Here is a 14,289-nt window from a genome sequence, read left to right as displayed (position 1 = left end):
AAAGATAAATGTGTTAGTGTCGGGATTCTGTGATGGGGCAGGGACCCTCTGGGGACCTGACTCATAAAAGCTCTGACAAGCTATTCAACTACGCCAGCATCACAGCCAAGCCTCATCCAGTCGTCAGCTTAAACTTCATACAGCGCACTTAGCAATAGGATAGAGGGACTGGCCTGTGATAGGAAGCTGGAGCTCAGGCTGATATTTCCTGCTCTGTTCCTTGATTCCCTGTCTGAGATCAATTTAGACTGCACAGACTATGTGCGAGTGAGAAACGCATTATACATATATATATAGTCAATGTTGACAACCTGCTCCCGTCTGGTACTGCATGAATCATCTACTTCCCCTTGCCAACTCCTATAGGTGCTCAATACACACCCCCGGCAGAAACCAGCACCTCACTTCTGTCTCATTATTCTCAGCTCTGTCTCTCCAGCATTCTCTCCATGCTCCTAGGTTTCTTGTCCAGTATTTCCCTCTAGCTCACCACTGGGATTACCTGAGCCATTGTGTTGGCATTCCACCAAATACTTGGCACTGGCCCTTCCACCCCAACCTCCCAGACACTGTTGAGCTAGACATTCGCAACCTTAACACCCTGCGTTGACCTTTACCATTCGCTCCCCAGATGCTATTCATTAGCGAGACAAGAACACAAGAATTAGGAGCAGGAGTAGACCAATAAGATAATGGTCGATCTGACTGTGGCCTCAACTCCACTTTCCTGTCTCCCTCTCATAACCCTTGACTCCCTTGTCGATCTAAAATCTGTCTAACTCGGCCTTGAATATATTCAATGACCCAGCCTCCACTGTTCTCTGGGGAAGAGAATTCCACAGCCTAACAAACCTCTGAGAGAAAAAATGTCTCCCCTTCTCAATCTTAAATGGGAGACCCCTAATTTTTAAACGGTGTCCCTTAGTTCTAGACTCCCCCACAGGGGGAAACATCCTCTCCACATCCACCCTGTCAAATCTCCTCAGGATCTTATATGTTTCAATAAGATCACCTCTCATTCTTCTAAAGATGGCTTACCTCTGTTTCCAAATCATTGTCCATCGCTGCCCCAACCTCACCCTCAGCCACTGAGATCTATGTAGGTGCCATTATCAGCTCCAGAATTAGATCTCCATTATACCCTGCTTCCAATTCTCCACTCTCCTTAAACTCCAGCTTGTTCAAAACTCAGCCACAAGTGTCACGTCCCGGACTAAGCTCTGTTTGCCTGTCTACCCTTCCTTGCTGATTTGCACTGGCTTCCCAATGCCTAGTGCATTCAATCCAACATCTTTATCTTCATCCATGGCCTCATCCTACTCTAACTGTCCAATATTCTCCAGCCTAATATTCCTCTTCCGAACCCACCACTCCTCTTGACTCCAGCCTTCTGTCTCAATCCAACCCACCTTCGTTCTCCCACCCATTGATGGCAGCCCTTCAACTGTCTCTATGGTAGAATTAACGTCAGGAGCACCTGATACTGACATAACTACTGATGCAATTTCAAACGATTAAGAGACTGAGATCTGGTTGGGAAGCAGAAGTACACCTGGTGTAGAGTACTGAGATGTATCTGTAAATAAACAGGAATGGTTTTTACAAACAACAGTCCAAGATAGCAGGCAACCCTAAAGAAACCCCATGTAGACCCCGAACTCAAGACAGAACAGTCCTCCCTTGTTAAAGCTCAGCACTCGATTAAAAACAAACTTTTCAAAGCACAGGTCAGGAGTGAAAACCCCCGGGATTAATTTAAGAAGCAGTTAAATACTGTGATGGGGGGAGCTCGCTCTCTGAATCAACCAGGGCACACTGCCACTCAGTGAGTTACAATCTCTGTGGTGAACAAGTTTAAGTTTGGTTTCATATGACATTTGACCTCTTGCAGCTTTTCTGTCCCGCATTACTGCCAAAAACACAGCTGGAACCCAAGGTCAAAGAGCACGTAAATCACATGACCTTGTAGTTGACCTCCTCTGCTAAATTACCTTCAGCAAAAACTAAAGCATGAGCACAGAGCTTTCTTTCTAGGTTTGCTTGTTTATTGTAAGTTTCTGCTCATCACTATCTGTCTAGATTTTAACTGGACTATCTCACTCCTGAGTGATGTGTATGAAAATATCTAACAATAACTGATACATTGATAAGGAGGCATTAGCTCTTGAGTGTTGTGATTAGCTTACAGTGAGCTGTCAGTTGTAGCTCAGTGGGTGGCACTCAGGCCTCAGAGACAGGGGTTGTGGGTTTAAGTCCCACTCCAAAGTCTTCAGCACAAAGTCTAGATCCTCTCTGCTCCCTCTGGTACACGTAAAACAACTGGAGAGTCCTCCCCTGGGTCCTGGGCCAACACTTAATCAATAGTCAACACCTTCCAAACCTGCAACCACTAGGGGGGATGGTGGCAGTGTCACTGGATGAGTAATCCAAAGGCCCAGGCTAATGGTCTGGGGACACAAGCTCAAATTAATTTAAAATTCAATTAATAAAATCTAGAATTGAAAGCTAGTCCAATTAATGGTCATCATGAAGCTATAAAAACCCATCTGGTTCACTTATACCCTTTAGGGAAGGAAATCTGCCATCCTTACCTGGTCTGGCCTACATGTGACTCCAGACCCACAGCAATGTGGTTGACTCTTAACTGCCCCTCTGAAATGGCTGAGCAAGCCACTCAGTTCAAGGGCAATTAGGGATGGGTGCTGGTTTTTCCAGCCGCACCCCACATCCCATGAAAGAATTTTTAAAAAGACAAATGGTAGCAAGCACATGGGAACATCACCACGTGCAAGTTCCTCTCCAAGTCGCACACCACGCTGACTATATTGGCTATTCTTTCACACTCTCTGGACTAAAGTCCTGGAACTCCCACCCTAACAGCGCGGTGGGTGTACCTACATTACATGGGCTGCAGCGGTTCGAGAAGGCAGCTCACCACCACCTTCTCAAGGGGCAATTGGGGATGGGCAATAAACACTGACCCAGCCAGTGACGCCCACATCCTGTGGATGAATTTGGGAGCTTGCTGTGTGCAAATTGACTTCTTAAAAAATTTCTTCAGGAAATACAGGCATCGCTGGCTAGGCCAGCATTTATTGCCCATCTCTAACTATCCTTGTTCAGATGGCATTTAAGAGTCAACCACAGTCACATGTAGGCAAGACCAGGTAAGGACAGCAGATTCCCTTCCCTAAAGGGCATTAGTGAACCAGATGGGTTTTTATGACAATCAGCAATGGTTTTAATGCCATTGTTAGACTTTTGATTCCAGATTTTTATTGAATCCAGAGTTCACCATCTGCCTTGGGGGAGTTTGAACCCAGGGCCCCAGAGCACTACCCTGGGTGTCTGGATTACTAGCCCAGTGACAATACCACTGCGCTACTGCCACGTTTCCTAGATTACAACAGTGGCTACACTTCAAAAGTACATCATTGGCTGTAAAGCACTTTGAGATGTCTGGTCATCATGAAAGGTGCTAACTAAATACAAATTATTTCTTCCTTTGAGTGAGCTGAAATGTTTGCCAAAGTATTTCAATCTGATTTTCAGTGTCAAATACACAAGGGAGCAAAAGGGAATGAGCCAGGCATATGTGAACACACCCTGATAAAAGCTGGGTATTTGAACCAAAATTGGCCAAGATCTTAACATTCATCTCCCTCGCTTTCCCTTTTCCCTCCTCAGCTTTCCCCAAAAAGGTCTCCTGTTTGGTGCAGGATCCTCCTGTGTAATGTACTCCAGTACCTCCCCCAACTGAGTGAGCATCATCTTTGAGTGCAGGCAAGAGTATCAGCCCACTATTCAACTGTGGAGGTCAGTATAACCGAGCCCCATTCAGCCCTCACTCTGTGTCCAAAACACGGACATTCCAATACGAGTCACTGGACAGTCAACAGGGCCCCCATCTGATATTCCATCCCCAACCCCAACTCTCTTATGCCAGGACCCTAAAAACGGCTGGTTTTTTAGAGGAATTTCAAAGCAGAACCTTCATTTTCCTGGCAAAGGGAAGTGCTTTCCTGTTAAATAAACTCAGCCTGTTCCCAGGAATATTTAGAAATGACCACAATAAAAGGGCATGGAACGTCCAGATTTGAATTTTACAGCTGGGGGAAAGCGTTTAAGGTTTGAAGTAATACTCGGATCTCCAGAAAGGTTGGGCCTCGTTTCTCTGGAAAATGGAAGGCTGAGGGGTGACCTGATAGAGGTCTTTAAAATTAGAAAAGGGTCTGACAGGGTAGACATAGAGAAGTTGTTTCCACTTGTGGGAGAGCTCAAAATTAGGGGCCCTAAATATAAGACAGTCACTAATAAATTCAAGAAACCTATTTCCCCAGAGAGTGGTAGGAATGTGGAACTCGCTCCCACTTAAACATATTCACATTTAAGGGGAAGCTAGATTAAAAACATGGGGGAGAAAGAAATAGAAGGGTATGTTGACAGGGTGAGACGAAGAGAGGTGGGAGGAGGCTCGTGTGGAGTATAAACACTGTGGTCCAGATGGGCTGAATGGCTTGTTTCCATGCTGTAGACTTGAAGCAATTCTCCACAATTTATTGGTGACTGGTTATATCAAAACATTAATTCCTAATGACTCCAATTCTACACCTGCCCGAGTAGAATGAGATGACTTTCTGCACCTTTTCTTGCACAAACAGTCTGGCTGTCAATAAAGTTAAATTGTCCCAGTGATTGCCTCAATTATCTTTATTAATACTCCAGTTATTAAACACAACATGACACCTGCGAGACAGCATCTAACAGCTTGAGTCTGCAACAGGTTTCTTTGAAATGAATAGGTCATATAACCTTGTCACTTCCTCTCTTGGAGAAGCTTGCCTGAATTCCATCGCACGCAAGTAAATCTCTCCCATTGTACAATAATGCTCCTGCCTCTTGTGCTGCTTTAATCTGAATCCATGGCTGTTTTTTCTCAAGCTATCGCCTCCAAAGCATGGTGCTGTCTTAAACAATCAGTATGTCTGAGGGCTGTTGCTTGGTAATGCAGGAAAGTTCCTTCTAAAAGCAAACCAGACTGACAAGAAATCCAGTAATGGTCCCTTCGGCACTCAGAGCTCTGCTGTCAAGAACCAAGAAATGGCAGAACAGAATTGATGCCTACATCTGTAGTGTTTGTTATGTATGATCTTTCAGAAGTTGCAAAGTGAATTTCTGAGCATACTTCCCAACGCATAAATGTCCTGCACATTTTTCTTGAGTCTTTGTCTCTCAAAAGAGTTGACCTTGTCTAGGGGTGTGGGCTTATGATTGGCAATCCTGCTCTAGCCAATTCTTATTGGACGTATTCCTGGAAGATTCATCATGTGACCCCCCCCCACCCAACAACGGCCCAACCCCCACACTCCCGCCATTGGTCACCCAGCACGTCCATCCTCGCGGTGCTGAACTTCCAATGGCCAATCAGACTCTTCATTCCCTCAGATAAAAGCAAAAAACTGCGGATGCTGGAAATCCAAAACAAAAACAAAAATACCTGGGAAAAACTCAGCAGGTCTGACAACATCTGCGGAGACGAACACAGTTGGCATTTCGAGTCCGTATGACTCTGTTGAGACATTAACTGTGTTCCTCTCCGCAGATGCTGTCAGACCTGCTGAGTTTTTCCCAGGTATTTTTATTTTTGTTTCTTCATTCCCTCAATTGGATGACTCTTGACTGGCCTTCCACCCCCTCCCCCCACAACCCCAAGTCACCCCGCATGTTAATACTTCAATAACTCAGTAACATGGATCAAAGAACAAATACAATTATTTTTCTCCAGGGGTTTTGCTCTTTAATGCGTGGAATCTCCAGAGCAAGCCTGGAGAGTTGGCAACACTAGCCCCAACACTGGCCTCCGGTAAGTTTTGGGTTTTGATGAGTGTTGCATCGCAGTCAACCTGAGTCGGGTTCTCAACCAGCCACCTTGGTCATAGTCGGTGGAGAAGGGGTTCCCGAATAGGAGGGCCTCCTGATTGGCTGGTTTCTTCTTCTTCACTCTCCCCCCTTCCCAGGGCATTGTGTCCAGTTGCCACACTGGAGGCGCCTCCTCGGAGCCAGAGAAAGGATGACGCAGAATGAGTGGGGAACAAAGGCCGTAGCCTCTTGCAGAAAACTGATGAAGGGGTTGGAGAGAAAGTTCTTTGTGCAGAGAGTTTCTGGAGCCTGGAATGTTTTACCACGGGGAGCAGTTGAGGCAGATAGCATTACATCGTTTACAGGGAAGAGTAGGTAAATATTTGAAGAAGAGGCAGATGCAGGCTGATGTGGCGGGAGTGAGGCAACGGGATTAATTCAGGATTACTTTAGATTTTAAAAAAACTCTGCACAGACACAAGGAGCTGAATAACATCTTGCTGTTCTGTAAACCTTGAAAACTCTTTTGGAATGATTAACTTTATCAAAGACTTGAACCAACAATATATATGTAAAACATCATTCAACATGTCGTTCTTTGCTAATAAAACTCCAACTTCAGTCTCTTAGCTGTCTTCTCTAAACCAATCATCTCACTGAGATGCTGTTAGACTCTAAAACAAAAACAGAATTACCTGGAAAAACTCAGCAGGTCTTGCAGCATCGGTGGAGAAGAAAAGAGTTGACGTTTCGAGTCCTCATGACCCTTCAACAGAACAGTTCTGTTGAAGGGTCATGAGGACTCGAAACGTCAACTCTTTTCTTCTCCGCCGATGCTGCAAGACCTGCTGAGTTTTTCCAGGTAATTCTGTTTTTGTTTTGGATTTCCAGCATCCGCAGTTTTTTGTTTTTATTGCTGTTAGACTCTGGTTGTTAAGGAGATGTCCACAAATTTCCCTCTCAAACTGAAATGAAACATTAATTCCTGCTTTTTTCGTTCGTGGGATGTGGGCATTGTTGGCTAGGCCAGAATTTATTGTCCATCCCTAATTGACCTTGCTCAGAGGGCAGTTTTGAGAGTCAACCACATTGCTGTGGGTCTGGAGTCACATGTAGGCCAGACCAGATTTCCTTCAGATTAGTGAACCAGATGGGTTTTTACGACAATCAGCAATGGCTTTGTGGTTATTATATGGATTTATAATTCCAGATTTTTACTGAATTAAAGTTCACCATTTGCCCGAGCGGGATTCAAACCTGGGTCCCCAGAGCATTACCCTGGGTCTCTGAGATACAAGTCCGGTGACAACATCACTATGCCATCATCTCCTATATTTATCCATACTTTCTTGAAAAGATGCAATGGCCTCTACTTTCACTCTTCTATCCTTCACTTAGCCTTTTTCTCACCACTGGCTTGTCTCTAAGCTCCTGGACTGCAAGTTCATTTCTCTCTCTCTCTGTCTGTTTTGCTTTCTGAATCCCACACTGGCTGCCGGAGAGTGCCCACCTGGGAGATATGCCCAAAGGCAGCCTCCGTGCTCGCGGTCCAATCAGATGGCTTGTAAACTTGGGAGGATGTCAGAGTCGGGCGTAGTGTTCAATTGCTTTGTGTTTGATTATATGAGTCTGTTTCCGTTGATGTTTACTGTGCTTGATTGGCTAAGCCTGGGTGTGGTCTCAGAGAAGACTAAACAAAGCAGTTGAAAGTGTTGGAAGTCAGTGCTGAAGTATGAAATAGACATTTTAAAACACTGTAAATAAAACCTGTTATATATAAATTATACAATAGTGGGCATACGAACATATGGACTAGGAATAGGAGTAGGCCACTCATCCCTTTAAGCCTGCTCTGTGCTTCAATAAGATCATGGCTGATCTGATTGTGACCTCCCGCTTACTCCCAATAACCTTTCACCCCCCTTGATAATCAAGAACCTATCTAGCTCTGCCTTAAAAATATTCAAAGACCCTGCTTCTACTGCCTTTTGAGGAAGAGGCTTCCAAAGAGTCACAACCCAGTGAGAGAAAGGATTTCTCCTCATCTCGGTCTTAAATGAGTGACCCCTCATTTTAAAATTGTGACGCTTAGTTCTAGATTCTCCCACAAGAGGAAACATCCTCTCCACATCCACCCTGTCAAGACACCTCAGGATCTTAAAGACAAAAATCAAGTCACCTCTTACTCTTCTAAACTCCAACAGATACAAACCTAACCTGTCCAACCATTCCTCACAAGACAATCCTCCCATTCCCGGTATTAGTCTATTAAACCTTCTCTGAACTGCTTCTAATGCATTTACATCCTTCCTTAAATAAGGAGACCAATACTGTACACAGTACTCCAGATGTGGTCTCACCACTGCCCCGTACAACTGAAGCATAACCTCCCTACTTTTGTATTCATTCTATTAGCTTTCCTAATTTCCTGCATACTAGCCTTTTGCGACTCATGCACTAGGACACCCGGATCCCTTTGAATTTCAGAACTCTGCAATCTGTCACCATTTATATAATATGCTCCATTTTTATTCTTCCTGCCAAAATGGACAATTGCACATTTTCCCACATTATACTCCATTTGTCAGATGTTTGCCCACTCACTTAATCCAGCTAGGAACATAAGGACATAGGAGCAGTAGGCCATTCAGCCCATCGAGCCTGCTCCACCATTCAATACGATCATGGCTGATCGAACTCTTCAATGCCTCTTACCCACACTATCCCCATAACCCTTTATGTTATTGTTAATCAGAAATCTATCAGCCTCTACCTTAAACATACTCAATAACTGAGCTTCCACAGCCTCTGGGGTAGAGAATTCCAAAGATTCACAACCGTCATTCACATTTCTCCTCATCTTGGTTTTAAGTAGGTTCCCCCATATTCTGAAATTGTGTCCCTGGTTCTAGACTCCCCAACCAGGAGAGACATCTTACCTGCATCTGCCCTACCTATTCATTTAATTATTTTGTAGGTTTCAATGAGATCACCTCTCATTTTTTGAAACTCTAGAGAATACAGATCCAGTTTGCCCAATCTCTCTTCATTAGACAGTCCCTCCATCCCTGGAACAAGTCTGGTGAACCTTCGTTGCTGTTCCTCTATGGCAATAATATCCTTTCTGAGGTAAGGGGACCAAAACTGCACACAGTACTCCAGATGCAGTCTAACCAAGCTTCTATACAATTGAAGCAAGGCTTCACTATTCCTGTGCTCAAATCCTCTTGCGATTGAGGCTAACATTTCATTAGCTTCTGAATTACCTGCTGCACCTGCATGTTAGCTTCCAGTGACTTATGGACAAGGACACCCAGGTCCCTTTGTACATCTACACTTTCTAATCTCTTACCATTTAGGAAATACTCTGCACATCTGTTCCTTCCACCAAAGTGGATGACCTCACATTTTTCCACATTATATTCCATCTGCCATGTTCTTGCTCACTCACTAAGTGTCCAAATCCTCCTGTAGCTGCTCTACATCTTCCTCACAACACACATTCCTGCCCAGCTTTGTATCATTTGCAAACTCAGAAATATTACATTTGGTCCCCACATCCAAATCATGGATATGTATTGTGAACAGCTGGGGCCTAAGTACTGATCCTTGCAGTAGCCTACTAGTCACTTTGTAGTCTCCTTACATCCTCCTCACAACTTACTTTCCTACCTATCTTTGTGTTGGCAGCAAATTTAACAACCGTAGCTCTGTCCCTTCTTCCAAGTCATTTATATAAATTGTAAATTGTTGAGGCCCCAGCACTGATCCCTGAGGCACAGCATTCGTCACATCCTGCCAAGCAGAAAATGACCCTTTTATGGCTAGCCTCTGTTTCCTGTTAGCTAACCAATCTTCTATCCAAGCCAATATCTCACCCCCTACACCCTGAGTTTTTATTTTCTGCAATAACTTTTGATGTGGCACTTTATCAGATGCCTTCTGGAAATCTAAGTACAGAACATCCACCTGTTCCCCTTTATCCACAGCACATGTAACTCTTTCAAAGAATACCAATAAATTGGTTAAACATGATTTCCCTTTTACAAAACCATGTTGATTCTGCCTGATTGCCATAAAAATTTTTAAGTGCCCTGCTATAACATCTTTAATAATAGTTATAATTTTAATAATAGTAGTAATAGGGGGCTGGACAGAGTAGATAGGGAGGGCCTGTTCCCACTCGTAAAAGGATCAAGAACGAGAGGGCACAGATCTAAAGTGATTTGCAAACGAAGCAAATATGACATGAGGAAAAGGTTTTTCACACAATGGCTGGTTCGGGTCCGGAATGTACTGCCTGGAAGTGTGGTGGAGGCAGGTTCAATCGAGGCATTCAAGAGGGCATTAGATGATTATTTGAATAGAAACAATGTGCAAGGGTACAGGGAGAAAGCAGGGCAATGGCACTCAGTCATAATGCTCATTTGGAGAACCAGTGCAGACATGATGAGCCGAATGGCCTCCTTCTGTGCCTGTAAGATTCTGTGATTCAGTTTCCAACATTGTCCATATGATGTTAGGCTAACTGCTTTGTAGTTTCCTGCTTTCTGACTCCCTTTTTTGAATAATGGAGTTACATTTGCTCTTTTCCAATCTAATGGAACCTTGCCCAAATCTAGTGGATTTTGCAAAATTAAAACCAACACATTGACTATTTCACTAGCCACTTCTTTCAAGACCCTAGGGTGAAGTCCATCAGGACCCGGGGATTTGTCAGCCCGCAGCTCCAACTATTTGCTCAACCGAAGCTGGATTGGGACAGGGAGGCACCTCCATCTTGAAGGGGCCTCTGAAGAGGTTAGAATTGAGCAAGAAAATAAACTCTGCCCACACATTATCAGGCCGCCCCTGAGGAAGGTACCCTCCCCTACCCCCCCCCCACCGTCATGTACCCCTCCACCACCAGGATGCTGTCAGGGTGCAGCTGTGACCACTGGCCAATGCTGCTCTGGTGCGGTTTGGGTTTGAACCGGAGGCCTTGTGGACCCCCTGCCAATCACTGCAAGCTGCCTCCAGGTACCAGCCAGGCTTGGCCCTCAGTGGCGGGCCTGTTAACCAATGGGAAGACGCCAATGACAGTCTCAATCAACCTGCAAAATTGAGAGCCTCTGGAGAGTAGCCCCTGCCGATGTTGACCTGGCTCGGGGAAGGTCACCTGGGGGTGGGAACATGACAGCCCGCTGACCCTTCACTCTTATCCCTGAAAATCATCCCAATCGCAGCATCAAACCTGCCCTGTGGGACTGGGCAGATTCTGCCCTGTCTGGCTCATTGCGTTGCACTGTCTCTGAGCCATTCTGTCTGACCAGAGCTTTGCCGAAATGCACTCCCTCTCTCTCTTTTTACTGGTTTTCTATCTCCAGTTATTAAACAGCTTATTGTAATGTAGCTTTAGCATCGCAATGCTTCTCTTGCTATTCTCTTGCTTCCTTACTGATTATCCACTCCTCCAACACAATCAGAATTGGGAGTGTTTGTTGGAAATGGCGTAGAGGGAGCTTTACTCTGTATCTAACCCCGTGCTGTACCTGCCCTGGGAGTGTTTGATGGGTACAGTGTAGAGACAGCTTTACTCTGTATCTAACCCCGTGCTGTACCTGTCCTGAGAGTGTTTGATGGGGACACTGTAGAGGGAGATTTACTCTGTATCTAACCCTGTGCTGTACCTGCCCTGGGAGTGTTTGATGGGGACAGTGTAGAGGAGCTTTACTCTGTATCTAACCCCGTGCTGTACCTGTCCTGAGAGTGTTTGATGGGGACAGTGTAGAGGGAGCCTTACTCTGTATCTAACCCCGTGCTGTACCTGTCCTGGGAGTGTTTGATGGGGACAGTGTAGAGGGAGCTTTACTCTGTATCTAACCCCGTGCTGTACCTGTCCTGGGAGTGTTTGATGGGGACAGTGTAGAGGGAGCCTTACTCTGTATCTAACCCCGTGCTGTACCTGTCCTGGGAGTGTTTGATGGGACAGTGTAGAGGGAGCTTTACTCTGTATCTAACCCCGTGCTGTACCTGTCCTGGGAGTGTTTGATGGGGACAGTGTAGAGGGAGATTTACTCTGTATCTAACCCCGTGCTGTACCTGTCCTGGGAGTGTTTGATGGGACAGTGTAGAGGGAGATTTACTCTGTATCTAACCCGTGCTGTACCTGTCCTGGGAGTGTTTGATGGGGACAGTGTAGAGGGAGATTTACTCTGTATCTAACCCCGTGCTGTACCTGTCCTGGGAGTGTTTGATGGGGACAGTGTAGAGGGAGATTTACTCTGTATCTAACCCTGTGCTGTACCTGTCCTGGGAGTGTTTGATGGGGACAGTGTAAGTGGAGCTTTACTCTGTACCTAACCCCGTGCTGTACCTGTCCTGGGAGTGTTTGATGGAGACAGTGTAGAGGGAGCTTTACTCTGTATCTAACCCTGTGCTGTACCTGTCCTGGGAGTGTTTGAAGGGGACACTGTAGAGGGAGCTTTACTCTGTATCTAACCCCGTGCTGTACCTGCCCTGGGAGTGTTTGAAGGGGACACTGTAGAGGGAGATTTACTCTGTATCTAACCCTGTGCTGTACCTGTCCTGGGAGTGTTTGATGCGGACAGTATAGAGGGAGATTTACTCTGTATCTAACCCCATACTGTACCTCTCCTGGGAGTGTTTGATGCTGAAACTTGAATCCTTAAATGAGGAATGCTCCATCCCCGACACTAACATCCCTCATCCTGATGAGCAGAGAACTGAAGTTACAAAAAAATGTAAAATATGGATAAGCTGTGTGTGGTACTGAGATAATCTCTCGCCAGTATATTTCACAGTCATGTTTCTCATCTAATGTCTTTCCAGGATGGTTTGTTGGAAATCCTGAGGAATTATACTAATATATTTTACCAGATATTGCAGCTTAAATGCAAGAACAGAAAGAAATGGTGAGCGTGAAAGGCTTAGAAATGAAGCTACATTTAATTTTAAATTTATACTCTCGGCTGTCAACGGTCCATAAGAAATAATTGCCCTGTTCATATAAATGCTAATTTGCATTTTGCTTTGACTTTAAGAGCTGACATTGCTTCAGCTCACCTCGCACTTACCCGGACATCACGATGAAAAAGTCCAACCGATTCCAAGTGTCGCCAAGGTAACATTTCTTCCCGATAATCCCCAAGGCAACCATCTTGACCACCATCTCCATGGCGAAGAAAATGAAGATGAAGTCGTCGAAAGCCTGGAAAGTGACAGTCGGTTTAATTTGGCCTGGGATCATTCTTTAGACTTGGTCAACCTACTCTCACCTGGTCCTGCAGATTGGAGGTAGCAGAGGGTGATAACAGCTGTTAACCGCTCCCCTATCTCTGTTACCTCCTCCAGCCCTACAACTCTCTGCGTTCGTCTAAGTCTGATCTCTTGCACATCCCTAATTTTCATCACCCCAGTATCGGCAGCCGTGCCTTCAGTTGCCTGGGGCCTAGGCTCTGGAATTCCCTCCTTAAACCTCTCTGCCTCTCACAGTCTCTCTTGAAGATGTTCCTTAAAAACAACCTCTGACAAAGCTTTTAGTCACCTGTCCAAACCAGTCCTTATGTGGCTCAGTTTGATAGCATTCCTGTGAAGCGCCTTGGGTTGTTTTGCGAAGTAAGAGCTGCTATAGAAATGCAAGTGGTTGTTGACCTACAGTTATTTTTTACCCTGTAATTTCTTGCATATTTCACTCCTTATAATCTAAATCTTCCTGTTTAGTGGGAACAGTGCGATAAAATGCAACAAGAGACCTCTACAATTATTCAGTTCTGAGGAAGTCATATTCAACTCGAGACATTAACTCTGTTTCTCTCTCCAAAGATGCTGCCAAGCCTGCTGAGTTTTTCCAGCACTTTCTGTTCTTATTTCAGGTCTCTAGCATCTGCAGTATTTTGCTTTTGTTCTCATTCTGATACTCGTATATCGCGCCTCTTCCAAGACCAATGTATTCAATGCTCTCCTCCATGAAAATAGACAGTGAGGTTAGAAGAGGGGTTCTTTGTGAGTAAACACGCATTTTGATTTATTCAAAAGGAAAGAAACTGAGATTTCCTACCTGTAATATCCTACATCTGTCACTGGAACAGTCTACGTCTTCACAAGGTTGGTACATTCCCAAGGTGACACAGTTGAGAAGGATAACAAGCATACTGACATGCTCAAACCAAGTGAAGAGCTGCAGTTAAGGAAAAGAGCTAAACAAACCAGCACAGTCAAATCTGACCTTCATCTGTAAAGGTGTTTGTTGTAATGAGACAGGTGTTTGTTCTTAAAGGGAGTAAGGTAAAGACACCAGTGAGTGGAGAATTCTCTTCTACACAGTGAGTTTTTGTGATCTGGAACACGCTGCGTGAAAGGGCAGTAGAAGCAGATTCAACAGGAACTCTCTTGAGGGAATGGGATAAATACTCAAAGGGTGAAAATTTG

At 44.9% G+C, this 14,289-nt stretch overlaps 1 protein-coding gene across 1 annotated transcript in view; it reads right to left on the bottom strand.

Annotated features, from left to right (window-relative positions):
* Positions 1–14,026, bottom strand: part of cacna1ia (calcium voltage-gated channel subunit alpha1 Ia) — a 184,512-nt gene extending 170,486 nt beyond the window's left edge. The window contains exons 1-2 of the mRNA XM_041177622.1: positions 13,919–14,026; positions 12,936–13,069 (exon numbers count right to left, since the gene is read on the bottom strand). Coding sequence (XP_041033556.1) covers positions 12,936–13,069; positions 13,919–14,011 — 227 coding nt within the window. The 5' untranslated portion in view covers positions 14,012–14,026. The remainder of the gene's footprint in view (positions 1–12,935; positions 13,070–13,918) is intronic.
* Between the last annotated feature and the right edge of the window lie 263 nt (positions 14,027–14,289).

Source organism: Carcharodon carcharias, chromosome 31 (assembly GCF_017639515.1).
Source record: "Carcharodon carcharias isolate sCarCar2 chromosome 31, sCarCar2.pri, whole genome shotgun sequence".
Lineage (NCBI taxonomy): Eukaryota > Metazoa > Chordata > Chondrichthyes > Lamniformes > Lamnidae > Carcharodon > Carcharodon carcharias.
The sequence above is the reverse complement of the archived record's forward strand: the minus strand, read 5'-3'. Positions and strand labels throughout refer to the sequence as shown.